At 45.7% G+C, this 20,512-nt stretch overlaps 2 protein-coding genes across 4 annotated transcripts in view; one reads left to right on the top strand and one right to left on the bottom strand.

Moving 5' to 3' along the window:
* Nucleotides 1-20,512, bottom strand: part of KIAA0753 (KIAA0753 ortholog) — a 67,623-nt gene that overhangs the window by 41,123 nt on the left and 5,988 nt on the right. Inside the window, exons 1-6 of one of the 3 annotated variants that reach the window (XM_036268238.1) lie at nt 14,318-14,368; nt 11,559-11,721; nt 7,165-7,783; nt 2,789-2,895; nt 1,560-1,622; nt 927-1,142 (exon numbers count right to left, since the gene is read on the bottom strand). In XM_036268238.1, coding sequence (XP_036124131.1) covers nt 927-1,142; nt 1,560-1,622; nt 2,789-2,895; nt 7,165-7,783; nt 11,559-11,651 — 1,098 coding nt within the window. In that variant the 5' untranslated portion in view covers nt 11,652-11,721; nt 14,318-14,368. Of the gene's footprint in view, nt 1-926; nt 1,143-1,559; nt 1,623-2,788; nt 2,896-7,164; nt 7,784-11,558; nt 11,722-12,876; nt 13,139-14,317; nt 14,369-20,512 lie in introns of those variants that run through there. The other 2 variants (XM_036268237.1, XM_036268239.1) reach the window with 2 other exon arrangements.
* On the top strand, nt 17,738-20,063 carry TXNDC17 (thioredoxin domain containing 17). The gene is made up of 4 exons (XM_036268241.1): nt 17,738-17,940; nt 18,450-18,531; nt 19,224-19,299; nt 19,901-20,063. Exons 1-4 carry the CDS (start codon nt 17,796-17,798, stop codon nt 19,967-19,969), a joined length of 372 nt encoding a protein of 123 aa, XP_036124134.1. The 5' UTR covers nt 17,738-17,795; the 3' UTR covers nt 19,970-20,063.

The following is a 20,512-nucleotide window of genomic DNA, read 5'->3' as shown; positions in this document are numbered from 1 at the left end:
CAAGTAATTGTGTCATTTTTCTAACCTTGGCTTTTAAAAAAAATTTTATCTGTAAAATAAAACCTACGGCAAATCACAACACTACAGTAAAGATAAAATGGCAAAGTTATGTGGTAGCACTCTGCGAACTTTGGAAAACTATCAAGATTTAAGGCCAGAGTGACCTTGTTGTCTTTGTCACCAGTAAGAACACTAACACTATTCATTCCTGACCAGTACACACCGGCTGGGATTTCCAGAAGCCTCTGGCCATACAACAAGACTTGAGGCTCTGCTTCCATGTATCTTAAAATGTCTCCTTTTCCCAAAAATCTCTCTAGATTACATACTGATATTCTAATTAAAACAATGATTTAAGATTGCTTTACTGTTTTCCTTTTCCATGCTAATAAACTCTTTATCAAATGGCACAGTCAGGAAATGGAAAATTCTTTTTAATTAACGGGCCTGGTTAAGAGTTGTTACATGTTCTAGACTCAAGCCACCAAGTCTCAAAGAAGTGAAGTACAATATTATAGGCTAGACGATAAAAATAAATAAATAAAATGAAGTCCTTTTCCTGCCTTCGGTAAAACTTGAATTTACCAGGTGTAGCAGCTTTGTTATCTCCATAAATCTCAATGAAACTTGGACACGGGAAGCATTATTTTCCTGCTTAGAAACAATGACTTTGCCCTGGCTGGGTGTCTCGGCTGTTTGGAGCATTGTCCCGTACACCAAAAGGTTCTGGGTTCAATTCCCGGACAGGGCACATACCTAGGTTGCAGGTTTGATTCCTGGTCAGGGCACATACAGGAGGTAACCTATAGCTGTATCTCTCTCACTTTGATGTTTCTCTCTCTCTAGCTCTCCCCTTTCCTCCAAAATCAAATAAACAAACAAAAGAAACTGTTTACTTTGAACAAAAATAAGAGTCAATTTCATACCTCAATTTGTTGCAGAATATCTATAACCACATCAGCAACATAAGAATCAGCTTCCACCTTGGCAGAACAGAGTGACAGCTGTCGGATAAGACTGCCCAGTTCCCTATACTGAGCAGGGACTGGGTGCTCCCCTCGGTCAGCAAGCTGAATGACAAATGTCTGTAAGGCCCGAATGGCTCCTCGATGGGCTGATGCCAGCCTGGACATTGCCCATGACTGCCAATAAATGGAATGTGAGAAGTTATTTCAATATTCAGAACTTCTAGACATTAATTAACCCCACCGTTAAGAATATTTAGAGTCTCTCTTATTTCTATATGAAACTATTTCCATTGTGAAAACTTTTTCATAGTAAAGGGAATTGTAACGTTTAAAGATTTCCTAATGACAAAGTTTTTTCCTTCCTATTCTCAGTTTCTTATACCAGCAGCAGCAACAACAAAAATCTATTCTCAGAACCTGTTCCTTGGAAGACACCCCCAAATTCAGAATATTTAAGGTGCTCATGCCCTCACTCACAGGTTTCTTCAAGCACTGGAAACAGTATTAGTGCAGAGAACACACACGATACTGACAAAACATTGGAAATCTCACTTATAAATAATTATTAATCATAATGGAATTGCATCATACCTTCTTAGTGTGTTTAATTTTATGTGGACTCAATTTATCCAATTCTTCCTGGATTTCTTTAACCTGTTTTGTAAAGAGGGAAAATTTAAAAACTTTGTACCTTTCCAGTGACCTTTTTCATAGAAAAGGACACAGCTTTTCATGTCCAAATATAACCATTATTGATTCAAGTCACTTGAAAATGAGACAAGGTTCTTCATTCACGCACCCCCAAAATAGTGACTGGTTTCCAGTTCAAGATGGCGAATAGAGCACAGTGTTCACCTTCCGTCCCTCGGTCCCCAGAGTACTAGGAATGAAACGTGGACGAAGGTGGAGGTGCCTCTGGAGAGGCAGGGGGCCAGATCATGTCTTCGGCGCCATGCTGAAAGACTTAGCGCTCATCCTCTACGTTACAAAGGACCACCAAAGTCTTTTAAGCAGAGGTCTGACAGGGTAAAATTCATGTTTTAAAACAATCTCTATGGTAGCAATATAGAGTAAGGACCAAAATAGAACCCAAAAAGAATACAGAACAAAATTTAATACACATTTTCTTTTAAAAAAAAGTCCAATTTTTGGTTCAAGCAATAAGGCCAACATATGTCTTAAGGGACCAGAACTGAGTTAAAGACTTATTAATAAGGCCTTAAAGTTAAAACATTTTTTGAAAAAAATCTACCCATAAACAATGTAAATGCCCATTTATCAGCCACCAAATGTGTCCAGAAAGACACTTAACATGGTCTTCATTCTTTCCTATTCAATAAAGACGAACAAATTATTTACTACTACTAACTTCAGTATATAATAAACATGAGACAAATGGGAAACTAAAACGGTCCCTTTCTTCTAAGATTAGGATATCTTAGAAGCGAAAGACAAAGAGTTTTAGGGTAGCTAATCCCCTTGACTCCATTCTTAAAAATATATGCTGTATAAGCATTTTTTTCTGGGGAAAAGCCCCACTGGCTTTTAGTAGATTCTCAAGAGAGACTAGGACACCAAAAAGTCAAAAACCACTCTTCAAAGAGTTTGGCTATATATACACAATACACAAACGCACATACAGGCAGATGACAAAAAGAAAAAGAATTATTCGTCCATGTGTTCAGGAAACTTAGCTTCACAGTCAGGTTAGAATTCATGGAGGACACTGTAGAGAGCTACTACCCCTGAAACAAACGGAAAACAAATCCTCTTACAAGGTCACGCACGAGGCCGTGTCCCACTCCTCCCTGCGGTCCTACCTGCTGCTGGAGGACATAGAGCATGCGGGCGGACCGAGCAGCCTGCTCCTGCCTCCTGACACGGATTCGCCGTTCTTCATCTGGATCCAAGGCTTCCTGCATTCTACCTGAAAATATTCCCCCACCCAAAGTGGATTAGAAACCAAACGAAAACTTATAAAAATTTCAATTACTCAGAGAGATAATAAAGTTGAAGATCTCTACTTTAAAAAAAACAATGAGGCTGTCGTAACAGCAAATGTCATTTTTGCCCTGGCCAGTTTGGCTCAGCGGTTAGAGCGTTGGCCTGTGGACCGGAGAATCCCAGGTTCGGTTCCCGCTAAGAGCACGTACCTCGGTTGCAGTTTGTCCCCGGACCCGGTTGGGGTCGTGTGGGTGGCAACCAGTCAGTGTGTCTCTCTCACGTTGATGTCCCCTCCCCCCCCATCTGAAGATGAAGGCAAAAATGTCTTTGGGTGAGGATAAAAAAAAAAGACAAAAAAAAAAGTCATTTTTCATCAGCCAAGATATTAGGAACGGGGGGGGGGGGGGGGGGGGGGGCCTGTGTACTGGCACAGAGGTGGGAAGGCCGTGAAGACATTAACCAGGTCAAGCTCCCTCCATGGATGCCCTGAACCAAACTCTACTGGACAGCCTGCTCCACTGTGAGGTACCTTTTACTATTTTATTTCATTTTTATTATTATTATTTTTTATCCTCACCTGAGGATATTTTTACATTAATCTTCAGATACAGCAGGAGGGAGAGTGGGAGGAAGAGAGAGAGAAACATCAATGTGGGGGAGAGACATCGATTGGTTGCCACCCACACAACCCCAACCGGGACGGGATGAACCGCAACCGAGTTACTTTCCCTTGGCCAGAATCTAACCCAGCACTCTTTGGTCTGCGGGCAATGCTCTTACTGCTCAGCCATACCGGCCAGGGCACCCTTTACTATTTTAAATTCTTTATCTTGAGCCAAAATCTGTAATGCTTTCTACTTTTCCAAAAACCCTTTATTGGCCCATTTTTATGTTTAGCAAGATTTCTTTTGCTCTTTCTTTTCTTGAATCCAAGAGAGACATCCTTTCTCCAACATATGAAGACCACTGAACGTCTGAAGCCTTCATGCACTGGTTAGGAAGCACACCTCGTATATATGGGTGTTCCACATTTTCAAAAGGTTAGTTCAGAGAAACTGTTTCTGGAAGATTGCCGGAGGGATGTGTGACCCACCGTTTCTTCCAGTTAGGGGTTTTCAAATATGTTTATACGATACAAATTCTTATGCAAAACTCCATTAAATAAGTCAGATAAAAGCAGTGCTTTATATTTTATAAATTCAAATGTTTAATATTTACTCATTAAAAAGCCAACTAATGAAGATATATTTTTTTATTCCTCACCCGAGATTACTTTTCTATTTATCATCAGATAGAGTGGGAGGGAGGGAGGGAGAGACAAAGAGAAACATCAACATGAAAGGGACAAATTGACTGGTTGCCTCCCGCATGACCCCTACCAGGGCCGGGGACCAACTGCAACTGGGGTACATGCCCTTGACCAGAATCGAACCCGTGACTCATTGGTCCTTGGGTTGACATTCTAACCACTGAGCCAAACCAGCCAGGGCTAATGAAGATATTTTTGAAGAAATCAAAAGTCTGAAATCAAGGAGCTGTGGACACAGATGCAGTCTCAGAGGAGCCCGCAAGCCGACTGTTTCTCTGCCTTGTTGGGCTACACAGCGTGGAGAAACTCTGACTCACGTACTTACTTCAGTGGTAGCTGTCTAGGGCGGGGTTTTTAACTGCTCCTCTGCAGATGATTCCTTTTTACTTTTTTAGTGGGGTGACACTGGTTAATAAAATTGCACGAATCTATAATACATCATCTGTATTTTATATTGTATGTTCATCATCCCAAGTCAAGTCTCCTTCCATCACCATTTTTTGTTGTTGTTAATCCTCACCTGAGGATATTTTTTTCACTGATTTTTTTAGAGAGTAGAAAGAAGGGAGGGAGCAAACCATCGATGTGAGAGAGACACATTGATTGGTTGCCTCTCGCAAGACCCCAACCAGGGCTGGGGATCAAACCTGCAACCCAGGCACATGCCCTTGACCAGGAATTGAACCTGCAACCCTTCAGTCTGTGGGCCGACGCTCTTACCCTTAAGTCAAACTAGCCAGGGCTCATCAGCATTTTTTTTTTTAATGTTCTTATTGACTTTTGAGAGAGGAGGGAAGCGGGAGGAAAAAAGAAACATGAATCAGTTGCCCCCCACACCTGCCGACAGGGGATCGAACCTGAAACCTTTCAGTGCACAGGATGACACTCGACCAACTGAGCTGCACCATGGTTCCACCCATCACCATCTATCCCCGCCATCTAACCCTCTTCTACCTCCCCCTTGCAGACAATTCTGATGGAACCAGTCTGCACAGCAGCACTTAGAAGCACAGGTGGGCATCAGTCCATGACAAGCTAAGTAGAGAAATCAAAAGTATGCATTTACAGATTGTTATAGCAATATGCCATTGTTGTGACATTTAAAAAAAATTTTTTTTTATCCTCACCCGAGGACATTTTTCCACTTTTTGTTAAGATAGAGCGGGAGGGAGACAGAGGAAGAGAAAGAAAACATCGATGTGAAAGGGACACATCGAGTGGCTGCCACCCGCACAACCAACCAGGGCCGGGGACAAACTGCAACCGAGGTACATGCCCTTAGCAGGAACCAAACCTGGGTCTCTCTGAACTGCAGGCCGACGCTCTAACCACTGAGCCAAACCGGCCAGGGCCGTTGTGACATTTTTTTTTTTTTATCCTCACCTGAGGACATTTTTTCTATTTTTTGTTCAGATAGAGTGTGGGAGGGAGAGAGAGAGAAAGAAACATCGACGTGAAAGGGACACGTCAAGTGGCTGCCACCCACACGACCCAACCAGGGCCGGGGACAAACTGCAACCGAGGTACATGCCCTTAGCGGGAACCGAACCAGGGTCTCTCAGGACCGCAGGCCGACGCTCTAACCGCTGAGCCAAACCGGCCAGGGCCGTTGTGACATTTTTATTATAGTTTAGAAAGTATTGATTTGCAAGAGACTGACATTTTGGATTAAAACAAAAACCCACCCCAGTCCTTCCCCATAATGAGTTTGAGAAGCACTGCTCTAAAGGTCCCCTGTATTAAACCACATCCTCAGAGCAGTGGGCCTCGTACCTTTTATTGCCTGGGAGCACAGCTTCTACCAAAGTATGCCACGGAGTCATGCCACAGACTGACACTAGGCAATGTTACAAGAACGAATCTAACATTCTCATTATCTTTATGTAGGGATATTAATTGTTCATCATAGTATACAACATACTCTTTATGAAAGCCCATAGAAATTTTTTTCTGGCCTCAATATGGGCAATAATTGTTTTCCTTACACAATTGTTTTTCCTGTTTTAGACTGTAAATTCTGCAACTGACCACTTTCCTCTTTAGCTGGCTGCTAGGAAGCTCAGAAACAAATTTGTATCCCATCCTTAATAAATCTTTGTTTTCTTTTCCTTATGTTTTCCTGTGTCACAAAATTCTCCTGTACATGTTTGCTCTAGCTTGTTCAACCACAGGTATTTTTGTAAGGCACCTTAAATTCCTCACGTATCATGCGTATATGTATATAAGCATAAATTAACATTATAATGACAAAGATCATCACAGACTATGTACTATCCTATCAGAGTAGGTCTATGCGATGCTCAGCTCCCTACTCCTTGCAGCCTGAGCTGGGCCAGATTCCCCGGTGGTAACCCTAAACCCTCCACATGGGATCAATGCTCTACTCACGGGGGGAACACAGGGGCATAGCGAACACTGAAGAACTGTAGAAAACGGTATATGGTGACTACACACCTTCCTTTCTACCCTGTGGTCAGATATTTTCATGTATATCCACCATTCCTCTTGTCAATGCTGTGTACCCAGATAAACATTGTCTAAATTGAAACTGGTTCCATCTAAAATGTATATATACTGTGTTCTTTTTTGGACAAATTAAAAATAATTTTGTCAGAAGGACTGGGTAAAGCAGAACATCACAGGATAACTTGCACTCTGGTGCCAGAAGACCTGAGGTTCTGAGAGCAGGTCCCCCAACCCCTAGGCTGGGCCCTTGGTCAGTCCGTTACCATGAGCAGCTCCCAGGAAAGGAGCTATGGCGGTGCCTCCGCTGGAAGGAGGGGCTAGCACAGGGAAGACTTTTCAGAAAAATCTCAAACTCAAAGCCTACCTGTCTGGTCAGGAGTGCTGGCCGCATGGACAGAGGGAGTGGAATGTGATGGGGCGGAGACCTCAAAAGAATGAATATATTTGAACTATCCCACTTTCACCAATTTGTCTCACCTTCTTTTGTTACTTCTTCAATTTTATGGATACAATTGCTCAATATTTTCTGGAGTCGCTGAATTTCTAGCAGACTTCTGGGTTCACAGAGGCTTTTGTGGTCACCTGGCCTGCCGTGTGGCTGAAGTCCGAGATCGTGGGTGGGTGGTGAATTTGGCAAGGTCACATCTGACTGTCCTGCGTGAGATGAGTATACGCAAACCTTGGCCCCTGAGTTGGAAATTTCTACTTTGGATGGCTGGTGGCTGCAATGAAAAACTTGTTCATTCTTCAATTCCTTCCTTTCCAGTCCAAGGTCAGACTTTTTATGCTTGGTGTATCCACATTTCTGATAGATTTGGGGCTGACCTGTGAGGTGATGCTTTTTTACATGTTCTTCGAAGTGTCTTCGTTTCATATCTCTTTTGGCCAGGTGGACAGCATAGCTAAGTCTCTCTTCCGATATGACAGAAAATGAAACAGAACTGTTCAGGTCGAGACCATTTCTGAAATCCAAATCTTTACAATGGTCTGACTCACTGTGCGACTGCTTCAGTTTTTCAATTTTAATGGCATGTGGGCAGGAATACTGGACTGCCAGGTTGCTTGGATGTGCAGGAACATTCTTATTAAACTGCAGCTGGTTGTTTAAAATAAATAAATAAAAGCACTCATTAGACAAAAAACATATTGCATAGCTGGTATATGTCTACAATCAAGTTTCTAAAAATTTACCCACACAATTATTAATGCTAAAAGGCATTTGTATTTTGTACTGGTATAATAAGTCACTCTCCTATACCCTGAACTGATCACACAACCCCGGTTCCACCCTCCATTCACTCAGGCCCACAGTCTGCTCCTTCTCTTTACTAAGAGCATACTGGTATGCCCCACTCAGCATCAACCCAAAAAGCTCCCAGCACAACAAGTGTTTCTCAACTCCTCAGTTATAGACTTCTGTTCTGTTTCAAAATATCAGGTTCTGGCTAGTGACCACAAAATATATTATGAGCATTCCCAAACACTGCTCCCAGACACACCACACAGCCACACCAGACCTAAGCCAGTTGACAGTCTCTCTTCAGGTGTTCCTGAGATTTTTCAGCCGGTAGGTGGACCACATCTCTTACCCCGCACCTAAGTTCACCTTGCTCTAAACACTCCACTTACACCTTCTTATACAGGCTTAGGTTTTGTCTGTTTTAATCACAATAGATACAAGTCGTTTTTTGTTTTTTATCCTCACCTGAGGACATTTTTCCATTTTGTTGTTCAGATAGAGTGGAAGGGAGAGAGAGAGAAACATCAATGTGAAAGGGACACATCAAGTGGCTGCCACCCGCACAACCCAACCAGGGCCGGGGACAAACTGCAACCGAGGTACGTGCCCTTAGCGGGAACCGAACCCAGGTCTCTCGGGACTGCAGGCCGATGCTCTAATCGCTGAGCCAAACCAGCCAGGGCCGTTTCATTTTTCACTTAACACAGTCACGTTTCCTATATTCCTCTAGTTCTCAGTATTATTTTAATGTTAATATCCTGAATTTGATCACTGTCCTATGATTGTATAAAAGGGCATCATGTCAACAACTTACTCTGTTTAGGAATAATGCAGGGGGAGGAGAAAAGGACAGAGAGGAAGAAAGGGAGAGAAAATTAACAAAATGTTAATATTAGGGGAATCTGGGAGAAGAGTATCAGGAATACTGTGTAGTATTCTTACAATTCTTCTGTCAGTCTAAAATTATGTCAAAATTTAAAAACTTTTTCTTTGTAAACTACAATTAGATATTACTACACACCTACCAGAATGGCTACAATTGAAAAAATAACACCAAATGCTGGCCAAGATGTGGAGCAACTGAGGAGCTCTCACTCATTACTGGAAAGAATCTAAAATGGTAAAACCACTTTGGAAAAAGTTCTGTTGGTTTGTTCAAAAATATATATACACCTACTTGCCCTGGCCAGTGTGGCTCAGTTGGTTGAGCATTGTCCTATACATCAAAAGTTCTCGGATTTAATTCCAGGTCAGGGTACATGCCAGGTTGCAGGCTCAATCCCCAGCAGGGGGCATACAGGAGGCAGCAGATCAATATTTTGCTCTCACATTGATGTTTTTCTCTCTCCCTCTCCCTTCCTCTCTCTAAAAATCAACAAAACCATTAAAACTGCGCGTGCGCACACACACACACACACGCACACCTCCTACCATATGACCCAGAGTTTTCACTCCCAGGTATTTACCCAAGAGAAATAAAAACATGTTTATAAAGAGATTTGTACAAGAATGTTCATATCACCTTCATTTATAATAACAAGAGCCCACCTGTCCATCAGTTGCAGAATGGATAAACACAATGTGGCACACTCTTGCTATGGAATACTAACTACTCAGTATTAAAAAAAAAAAAACTACTGATACATGTAACACATGGATGAATCTTAAACACATTATACCAGTGGAAAAAAAGCCTTTCCCAAGAGTACATAGCATATGATCCCATTTATATAAAGTTCTAGAGCAGAGAAAAGCAATCTGTGGTGGAAAAAAGTCAGAGCAGGGTTGCCTGTGCAGGGTAGGGTGGGGACTGACTAAGAAGGGGCATAAGAGAACTTTCTGAGGTAGTGGAAATGATCTGCATCTTGAAAGAGGTACGAGTTACACATATGTATACATCTGTCAAAACTCAGCAAACTGCTCAGCCTGGTGTGGCTCAGTTGGTTGGGCATCATCTTGTGCACCGAAAGGTTGCTGGTTTGATTTCCGGTCAGGGCACATGCCCAGGTCGTGGGCTCAAACCCCAATAGAGAGAGTGCAGGAAGCAGCCAACTTATGTTCCACTCTCATATTGATGTTTCTCTCCCTCTCTCTCTCTCAAAATCAATTTTTATTTATTTTTAATTAATTATTTATTTTTGTTACAGATGTTTCTCCTTTTCCCCCACTGATGCCCCCTCCCCCACCCTCTCCACCCTGTCCCCAGCTTTGTTGTCTATGTCAATTGTTCATGCACACATGCATGTAAGTTCTGTGGTTTATCTCCCCCCAACCCCCTCTTCTGCTGATTGTCAGTCTGCACCCCACTTCCATGTCTCTGGAACTACCCCGTCCCTCAGGCTGTTATGTTCATTATATTCCACATAAGTGAGATCATATGATACTTGTCTTTCTCCGTTTGGCTTGTTTCGCTTAGAATGATACTTTCTAGGTCCCTTCCATGTTGTCTCAAAGGATAAGAGATCTTTCTTTCTTACAGCTGCATAGTACTCCATTGTGTATATGTACCACTGCTTTTCTATCCATTCGTCTACTAATGGACATTTGGGCTGTTTCCAGATCTTAGCTATTGTAGATAGTGCTGCTATGAACATAGGGGTACATATATTCTTTCTGATTGGTGTTTTAGGCTTCTTAGGGTATATTCCTAGAAGTGGGATCACTGGGTCAAATGGAAGTTCAATTTTTAATTTTTTGAGGTAACACCATATTGTTTTCCATAGTGGCTGCAGCAGTCTGCATTCCCACCAGCAGTGTACTAGAGTCCCCTTTTCTCCACACCCTCGCCAACACTTGTTGTTTGATGATTTGTTGATGGTGGCCATTCTGACCGGTGTGAGGTGATACCTCTCCAAACAGGATATACAAATGGCTAAGAGACATGAAGACATGTTCAACATCACTAATCATCAGAGAGATGCAAATTAAATCAATTTTTTTAAAATTCTTAAAAAAAAATAACTCAGCAAATGTGACAAGACATATACATTTCAATGTGTTCATTTCATATATAAAATTTACATCGAAAGAAAAAAAGGTAAAAAACAAATTCTAGTATATGATATGCATGTTGAAGTAGTTTGGGTACTTGTGTCTGAAATTTACTTTGATATATGTCAAAAAATAAGATGGAATGAAGAATGGATCCTAGAGGGATGGACTGAAGGTCAGATAGGCAGTTAAACAAACACAGTTAGACAGTAATGTAATCTAGGTATTCACTGTAAAATTCAACTTTGCTGTATATTTGAAGATTTTCCTAATACGATGTTGGAGGTAAAGACATTTTGGGTACAACTGGGTGAAGTTCAATAAAGACTATTTGTTAGATAATATTAGGAAAATTTCTTTAGCAATTTCTTAGGTGTGATAATGGTATAATGGTTAAGTAGAAGCGTTTATTTTTAGGATCAGTATTCTAAAACATTTAGAAGTGAAGTGTCGTGATATCTGCAACTTACTTTGAAATGGTGCTGCAACAATTTGAGAGAGAAGGGTAGGTAGAAAAATAGGTAGGACAAATTGTTATAATTGTTGAAACTAGAAGGAGATTAAAAAGGTGTTCTTGCCCTTTCACCTCTTATGCCTGAAATGTTTCATAATAAACATATGAAGGAAAAAATAAAACTACCTGGGTCTGAAGTGTCCAAGGGTCACTCCTCCCATCGAGCTGGACACCAGAGGCTAGGTTAACACAGGTCGAAGCTGGTCTGCCTGGTCCCATCGTGTCAGATAGTGCAGAACAACAGTGAGAGCCTAGTTATCAGCCAACAGTTCTTCCCAAAAACCACTGCCTAAAATGAAAGAAAGCTTTCAGACCAAGAGTCTTCAAACAAAGGGGAAGAGTAAGTAAAACACAGTATCATGCTCCTATAACAATGTCCTAGTAGTCCATAGCAATCTCATAGTAAAGAGTGAATGCGCCCTGGCCGGTTTGGCTCAGCAGTTAGAGCGTCGGCCTGCGGTAGAGAGAGACCCGGGTTCGGTTCCCGCTAAGGGCACGTACCTCGGTTGCAGTTTGTCCCCGGCCCTTCACGTCGATGTTTCTCTCTCTCCCTCCCACTCTATCTGTACAAAAAATGGAAAAATAGCCTCGGGTGAGGATAAAAAAAAAAAAAAAAAAAAAAAGGGCATGGCCCCTGGCCAGTTTGGCTCAGCGGTTAGAGCGTCGGCCTGCGGTCCGGAGAGACCCGGGTTCGGTTCCCGCTGGGGGCACGTACCTCGGTTGCAGTTTGTCCCCGGCCCTGGTTGGTCATGCGGGTGGCAGCCACTCGATGTGTCCCTTCACGTCGATGTTTCTCTCTCTCTCTCCCTTCCACTCTCTCCCTCCCGCTCTATCTGTACAAAAAATAGAAAAAATATCCTCAGGTGAGGATTAAAAAAAAAAAAAAAAAAAAAAAAAAAAAAAAAAAAGAGTGAATGCTTAAGGGTAAGTATACAATCGTTTCTTCCGTTTACAAAAAAGCAAGTACACTTTTGAAATTTTACTTTCCAAGTAAATAGGGGGACACACTGTTTTAACCACAATCTCTTGAGCTCTTTTCATTCCCAATTTCAAATCTCAAGGGTCTCTAGTAAGACATTATTCCAAAAATAGAATTGCGCTATGGTCAACAAGCACTTGCCAGCAGGGTGTTTTAACCACTAGTCAAACAGTAGTCATGTTTTCCTCTACTAGGTAGCTCAAAAAGACCTAACTGAACGACTCTACGTAAACCTGCATTATCAGAATATCCAGATTTATGCCAGGATCTTCCATTAACTAACTGAATAATGACCTTTCCAATCTTCATCCCCCCTACTCCCCCCACCCTACACAAAAGACACGAAAGTGTTCTGTAAGCTGTTATGGGCTATATGCATTATTTATTGCCTCTCCCTATTCTGAATGCCTCACTATAGACATTAATCCTGCACTCATCACACACTTGTCTCAGGTTGTTATTTACCTATTTCCCAGGGATATGTCTCATCTTCCCAGCTAGACAAGGTTCCTTGAGGGTAAGGGCCTTGTCTTGCTCTTCTCTGATATGTCCCACAACACAGTCCTTTGAGCATAGTAGACTATTTAACTCAACATTTGTTGAATTAAGCTGATTTTCCATAAACTGACTAGTGTTAAATGTATTGGGGAATGAGTTCTCTCAAAGAATCCCATAGTAAATTAATTGGGAAATTCAGATTTTCAAAAATCTCTCATTTAAGCTTCTGAATAAACTCAACATTTGTAGACTGGATTTGCTTAAAGACAGGTCTGAAGGAATACAAAGGCAGCTGTCCAAGATTCCTTATTTTTAAGGCTGTAGAGGCAGGATCCAAAACAAAGATGGGAGGAGGCACATGAGCGAGGCAATCCCCACTGGCTTGGTATCACCACAGTTCACAGAATAGTCTGCAGAACTGGGGCCAGGGCAACTGCAACTTTTATGTGGTCGACACTTCCCCCCGGGGTGCCAAAGGCCTGATAATCCGTTCTCTACCAGGAACAAAACCAGGTGATTCCCCACAGTTCCAGGATACCTGAGTGATCACACACACACACACACACACACACACACACACACACAAACTGTTCCCCTGTACAAAGTCCTGGGACACCACTCTCTTTACAACCTGTCCCTTTCCAATTGCTCCAGGAAACCTCCCAATTTGTTACCCCATGTACCGTGGGACTTCTCCACAGTTATCTCTCCCCCGGTCCTGAAACACCCTACAGCCTGTGCCTTCATCTACAATCCAGGACCAATCTCCCCCAAACTGTCCCAGGATCCCCCAACTTGTTCCCTACACATACTACTGGAATGCTCCCCTCAATCTGTCCTCCTCCACATAACTTTCTCCCAAACTGCCCCCCCTCACTCTGCTTCCAGACACTCCCCCAGTCCGTCTCCTCCCTCCCTGCTGTGGGTGATCTCTGAAGCAGCCAATGCCTGCTTCCTCCCTCGAAACCGGGGACACTTCCACAGCTTCATTCATCCCCACAGTCGTTCTTGTCCCGGACATTCCTGGCACATTCTCATAGTCTGTTTCTTCCCCAACAGACCCTGGGCAGCTCCACATCCTGGTCCCGCGCCCATGGGTGTAAGACACCCCCGCTGCCTGGCTCCTCCTTGCCACCCCCAGGATACTTCTGTCTCCAGTCTCCTCCCCTGAAGCCCCAGGTCCCTCTGCAGACTGTCTCCTCACCACTGTGAGGCCTGAGACCGCAGCATTGGTTTCTTCTCCTGTAGGCCCAGTCACCCACACCGCAGCAGGCACACGCCCCGCCATGGGAACTCCTACACCTGCAAGCACCCCCAAAGACAGAGGTACCCTCACAGCCTCAGGGACTATTCCATTGGATCTCCTTCTCCACAGGCCTGAGACATCCCCAGAGCTAGTATCACCCACCATCGGCCCAGGAACACCAGCCGCTGTGGGCACTCCCACAGCTGTGGAAACTCGGGCAGCCACAGGCATCTCAGCAGTCTGTCTTCTTCCTGATAAGCCCAAGAGACCACCAGAGAATGTCCCGCCCCCTAAAGGCCCAGACAGCCCCGGGTCTGTGCACAGCCCCACAACCATGGATACTCCTGTAGTGTCTCTCCCTCCCGATAAGCATGAGATGCTCCCAGGGCCCATCTTTCCCGCTTTGGACCCAGACATCCTGGCAGTGGTGGGCATCACCGTCCTTGCGGGACCCTTGGCATCTGCAGGTCCTTGCCCTCTTTCTCTCTCCCCCCACAAGCCTGAGACACCTCCAGAACCAGACTCCTCCTGCATAGGCCCAGGTGCCCTGGGAGCCACAGGCACCCCACCAGCTGTGGACACCCCTGCAGTCACGGGTACTCCTGCAGTCTGTCTCCTTCCTGGCAAGTGTGAGAAACCCCTACAGCCAGTCTCTACCCCCAGAGGACTAGGCACCCTAGGAGCACTGGGCACCTCAACAGCCACAGGAACCTTGACACTCTGTCTCCTTCCCCAAGATCTTGGGACACCCCCAGAGCCAGTCTCCTCCCCGACAAGCCCAGGTACTTCAGGAGCCACAGAAACCCGATCAGTCACGGGAACCCCAACCACCTGTCTCCTTCCCCATAATCCTGGGGAAGCTGCAGAATCAGCATTGTCTCTCACAGAAAACAGTCCCTCAGAAGGCGCAGGGAGCCCTGAAGCCATGGGTATCCGAGTAGTGTGAACTCTTTCCCACAGGTTCAAGACATCTCTACAGCTGCTCTCCGGACACTTAGAACCAGACACCCACACAGTGGCAGGCACCCTTCCAGACTCTGGCACACCCATCGCTGTGGGTACCCCTGCGGGGCCACACCTGTGTTTGGGAATGTCTGATGCCTCGGACATCCCTACTGTCTCCAAATCCAAAACCTGTCTCCTCCTGCACGGACATGAAACATTCCTATGGCTGGCCTCTTGATTCACAGACCCGGGCACCCCTAAAGCTATAGGCACCAAAGCCTCTTGCTTCCCCATAGCCTGCTTCCTTTCCCACAGACTCAGAACATTCTCACAGCGTGTCTCCGCCCCAACCCCTGGCACTGCATCAGCCAGAGGAACCCCCGGAGCCTGCTGCCTGTCCCACAGGCCTGGGATAGCATGTGTCTGTTCTCCTATAGCTCCTGGTACCACCCCAGCCTGGGACACACCCACAGACTGGTCTGTTCCCCACAGTCCTGGGACACCCCCACAGCCTGCCTCCTTCCTCAAAGGCCTAGGTATTCCCATAGCCTGTCCTACACTCCAAAGGCCTGGAGCACCCCCAGGGCCTGACTCCTGCTCATCAGGACCACATACCTCTGCAGCCTGGACAGCTTCCCATGACCCTGGGTCACCTGCAGAGCCTGTCTCAACCCACACAGCCTGTCCCCTTTCCCTGAATCCTGGGTCACCACCACATCTAGTTTCCTCTTCAACGGCACAAGGTACCCCTACAGGCTGTCCGGTGCCCCACAGGTCAGGGATCCCCCCGGGGCCTATCTCCTCCAAAGCTTGTCTCCTCTGCCATATGCCTGGAGCACCCACAGAGATAGTTTCTTCCTCTACAGCTCTGGGTAACTCCACAGGCTGTCCCCTTCCCCACAAGGCATCCTCAAAGACTGACTCTTGAACCCGGGCCCTAGGCACCTGTACTGACGGCCTTCTCTCCCACAGACCTGGAGCACCCCCGCAGCCTACCTCTCCCTCGACAGCCTCAAGCCACTCCATGGCCCCAGACACCCCCATAGTGGGTCCTTTTCCCCAAGGACCTGGGGCAACGTCACAGCCTATCTCCTCCACAGTCCCAGGCACCTGCACAGCTTGTCCTCCCGCCAGCAGGTGTAGGGCAATCCCAGAACTTGTCTCCCCAGTCCCAGGCACACCCTCAGGAGGCACCCTACCAGCTTGTCCCAGCCCACACAAGCCTGAGGGCCTCTCACAACCTGCCCGTAGGCCAGTAGCTGTAGATACTCCTGAGGCCTGGGGGCCTGTCCTGACCTGTCCTTCCACCCACGGTCCTGTGAGACCACCGCGGCTGGTCTCTACCCATGAAGCTCGGCCAGGTATACCCCTTTCAACTGGCCCCTCTCCTGCAGGTACAGGATGGAGCTCGACTCTGCTTCCTTCCCCACAGCCTGAAGCTGCCCTCGTAGCCTGCACCTTCAACCACAGCTCCAGAATGCTCTCATGCCCCATAGATCCAGGACGACCTTTCCTCTCACAGCCCCGGGGACTCCTATAAACTGTCTGCTCCTCCTCCCCAGTGTCAGTCACCCACACAGAACCAGCAGGCCCCACCACCTGGGGTTCCCCCACAGCCCCGTTCACCCACACAGCCCCAGCGTCCCTTGCAGCCTCAATTGAGCCTGCAGGGCCAGGTGTCCACGAAGCCTCGTTCGTCGCTGCGGCCTCGGCTGTCTCCGCCGCTGGTCTTCTCCCCCTTTCCGCACACACACAGCGCGTCTCCCACTCCGAGGACCTCGGCCAGCGCCTCACTCCTCGACCTCGGGACGTCCCTGGAACCCATCGTTTCCCCCTGGTCCGCCGAGCTCCGCGCCCGGACCTGCTGGGCCCCACACAGCGGCCCGGCATCTCTGCGGCTCGCTCGCGCCCGCGCAGCCCGGGCCAGGCCCCAGAGCCAGCCGCCCCGCTCACAGCTCGAGGACAGTTCCCATCTTCCCCCACGCAGGCCCAGGACACCTCGCTCCAAGGCTGCTCCACACATGCACTCACACACCCAGCTCCAACCTGGCAGCCTCCTTCCTCCCGCCCCCGCCCAGTCCCGCACGCCCTCCCTCCAGGCCCGGCCCCACCCGAAAGCCTAGGCAGAATAGGTAATTAGGGGCGACGAGCTGCAGGAGCTGCCCTGGGCCAAGGTCTCCTCTCCCCCAGGTCCATGGCTCCTAATGCAGCGTCCCAGAACCTCCCCAACTCCGCGGGAGCCCACCCGGCCACAGGCAGCGAAGCGCGGCTACTAGGAAGCCGGCGGACCTCAATTAAGCCTGGTTTCCGGCCGCTCGCCCAGTCGCCATAGCAACAGACGCAGGGAGGCTTGGGAGGGAGCCTTTAGGGCTCCTAAGACACCTAAGGGTCCAATGGCTGCACGGCGTCAGGTTTTGCAGCGATCGTATATGGGACTGAGACCGACACCAGATTAGGGCAGAAACCTGGGTTTCGGAATGAAGCCAGAACCGTAAAATCGGAGAAGCGACAGCAGAAAGGCGGTACGGATGAGTTATGGCCTTCAGAGGCCCCCGTAGCACCAAGTCTTGTAGGCCCTTTGTGGGCGGTGCTCCTGGCCCACCCGGAAACAGGTTCGCCCCGCCCCACATGGGCCCCGCCCCCAAAGCTGCGCAACCCCTAGACTCCCCCGGCCGGTCCACGTTGCGCTCTCCTGATGGCCCTTTTCCAAGAGGTATGTGTGTCCGGCTTCGAGGACTTCAGCCGGGCTGTGGAGCAGCACAAAGACAAGGCCATTTTCGCCTACTTTACCGGTTCTAAGGACGCCGAAGGGAAAAGCTGGTGCCCCGACTGCGTGGAGGGTGAGGCCGGGATTCGGGGAATGCTGCCTAGAGGAAGTGGCAGGAAGGCCCAGGCTCTGGCCAGAGCGCCGTTAACAAGAGGCAGATGGAGCCTGACTCCTGGAGACCCGCAGGGCTGTCTGAGCTGTCCTCTTGCCACCTTTTTACCCTGGTTCCCTTCTTCTGTTAAGTCCATCCCCACCCCAAGAGTGCTTTCTACCATTCGACCCATATAATCTTGAAATTAGTGTTTTACTAGAGACGTGAGTTGATCTCATTTAGATAGATCAGCAAATATTTATGCCTTTCTTTTGGGCGCTGGGACGTGGGATCAAATTAGGACTGGGACTTAGTACCCTTAAAGTGGCTCTCAAATCAGAGAACATCTGACTTGTGTTAACCTCCTCAGTTAACTGCAGGTTAAAGTCTGACTTCTTAGCAACACTGAGGGGAGGGAAGAGGAACAGTATGTCGGTGCCTGATTGTAAAGTTGATGTGTGACTATTTTATATCAACTTTTTTTTTTTAAGCTGAACCAGTCGTACGAGAGGGGCTGAAGCATATTTGTAAAGAATGTGTGTTCATCTACTGCCAAGTAGGAGAAAAACCTTAGTAAGTGGCAATATATACTCTTATTTTCCAGACATGCTATACTAGACTCATGCAAACTTCGGCAGGAAGGGCCTTGAGACGCGGGTTGTGTATCTAAGGTATAGTCAGATAAGCAAGTAGAAGACACTAAATACAAATTAAAGATTTGAATGTTTGGCCACCTGTATTAGAAGCAGGATTATTCAACGAATTTGGCCTGGTGTTAGTTCAGAACTTAATTGTCTTTACATTTATTTTATATCTCAGTCACACTTTTTAAAAAAGCTTTTACTCAGGGGAATAGGTAAACCACAGTCCTCAAGGTTTTTTTTGTTTGTTTGTTTTTGTTTTTTTTTTTATCCTCACCTGAGGACATTTTTCCATCCTTTGTACAGACAGAGTGGGAGGGAGAGAGAGAAAGAGACAGAGAGGGAAACATCAATGTGAAAGGGACACATCGAGTGGCTGCCACCTGCACGACCAACCAGGGCCGGGGACAAACTGCAACCAAGGTACATGCCCTTAGCGGGAACCGAACCCGGGTCTCTCCGGACCACAGGCGGATGCTCTAACCGCTGAGCCAAACCGGCCAGGGCTAGGTTTTTTAAATGATTACAATAAAAACAATGATGACTAAATGTAAGAATATATCAATTTTTTTTTAATGTAAGAAACAAAGTAAATGTTTCATTATCATTTCTTTTTCAAAATAGCTGGAAAGATCCAAATAATGACTTCAGAAAAAACTTGAAAATAACTGCAGTGCCTACACTACTTAAATATGGAACAGTGAGTATCTTTCTTCAACTATGTTGGCACTACAATTCACCGTATCAAAACTCTCTTAACTTGTTCTGGATTCAAATTTGGAAAGGTCTTGACATTTCACCCCAAATACCACATTGCTGTTCAGAGTGCATCTGTCAATCCCCTATGGTCAATCCCAATATCTAAATATTACATCTTTTTCATGCTCTTTAAAAGTTATTAATTTAAAATTCTATAAACATTGCTCAAGAAAGTTGGTTTACACATGACTTGTTAAACACTGGCATCATTGGTTGTTTTCCATTTAATCCATAATTCTGGTTGAAAAGGACACCTCCTGTAGTCATGGCCGTGGGATTCTAAATGAAAGCGCTGAGGTCAAGATGGCGACATTGGGCTTACTGTCTCCTTGTTTTAGTCTGAGTTTTGAGCCAAGTACTTTAATGATTCACCTTAAAGCAACTATCTTAACTATTTCATAAAACTTGTTACAACTGGTTGATAGTTTCTGAATGGCATAATTTCTGTTTCAAGATTTGTGTCACTCAAGGCTGAACAACTGTGCCCTCCTAATACCATTTTTGTAACTGTGGGTTACAATTTGACTATTCTTCTCTTACAGCCTCAAAAACTGGTAGAATCTGAATGTCTTCAGGCCAACCTCGTGGAGATGTTGTTCTCTGAAGATTAAGATTTGACCATTGTGTCTTGATTTCCTGATTTGCTCTAGTATAAAAGAAATTGCATACTTGCTTTGAATTCATGTTAGGCATAAATAAATGATGATGACAAGAAAATTGGTTTGTCTAAACAATAGAGCGTTATAAAATGTGTCTGTGAACCCTCAGTTTGTTTGTAATATATGGATATCTTTAAGATATAGGTAAAAAGTGGTAGTAATAGCACAAAGGAATGTATTGGAGGTAATAGAAATATCTGAAAGCCCTTCATAGTGAGTAGACAGCTTCCAAATCTTTAAACGAGTTAGGATCTTTTACCTTAAATTCCATGAATTCACAATAAATTCCATGAATTCCTAAAACACCTTCTTTGGCTTTAGACTTTAGAACTTAACCTAACCACTGAAGGACAGCACAACACATCTAATCCAGCCCTCACTCATGCAGACAGCTTTGTTTTACAGCTGTCTGAATGTGCTTCACTACTTGGGATGAGGCAGAGAGATGAAAGCCTATATAACCTAGCAGAAGGCCTCCAACCTGTAAGCCAGTCA

The sequence above is a fragment of the Molossus molossus genome, unplaced genomic scaffold, assembly GCF_014108415.1.
Source record: "Molossus molossus isolate mMolMol1 unplaced genomic scaffold, mMolMol1.p scaffold_m16_p_19, whole genome shotgun sequence".
Classification (NCBI taxonomy): Eukaryota; Metazoa; Chordata; class Mammalia; order Chiroptera; family Molossidae; genus Molossus; species Molossus molossus.
This window is presented reverse-complemented; position numbering and strand designations above follow the sequence as displayed.

Coding starts and splice junctions, on each gene's coding strand:
- TXNDC17 (XM_036268241.1), top strand. CDS start 17,796: ATGGCCCTTTTCCAAGAGGTATGTGTGTCCGGCTTCGAGGACTTCAGC. Junction 17,941..18,449: donor GTGCCCCGACTGCGTGGAGG/GTGAGGCCGGGA, acceptor TTTTTTTTTAAG/CTGAACCAGTCGTACGAGAG. Junction 19,300..19,900: donor CACTACTTAAATATGGAACA/GTGAGTATCTTT, acceptor CTTCTCTTACAG/CCTCAAAAACTGGTAGAATC.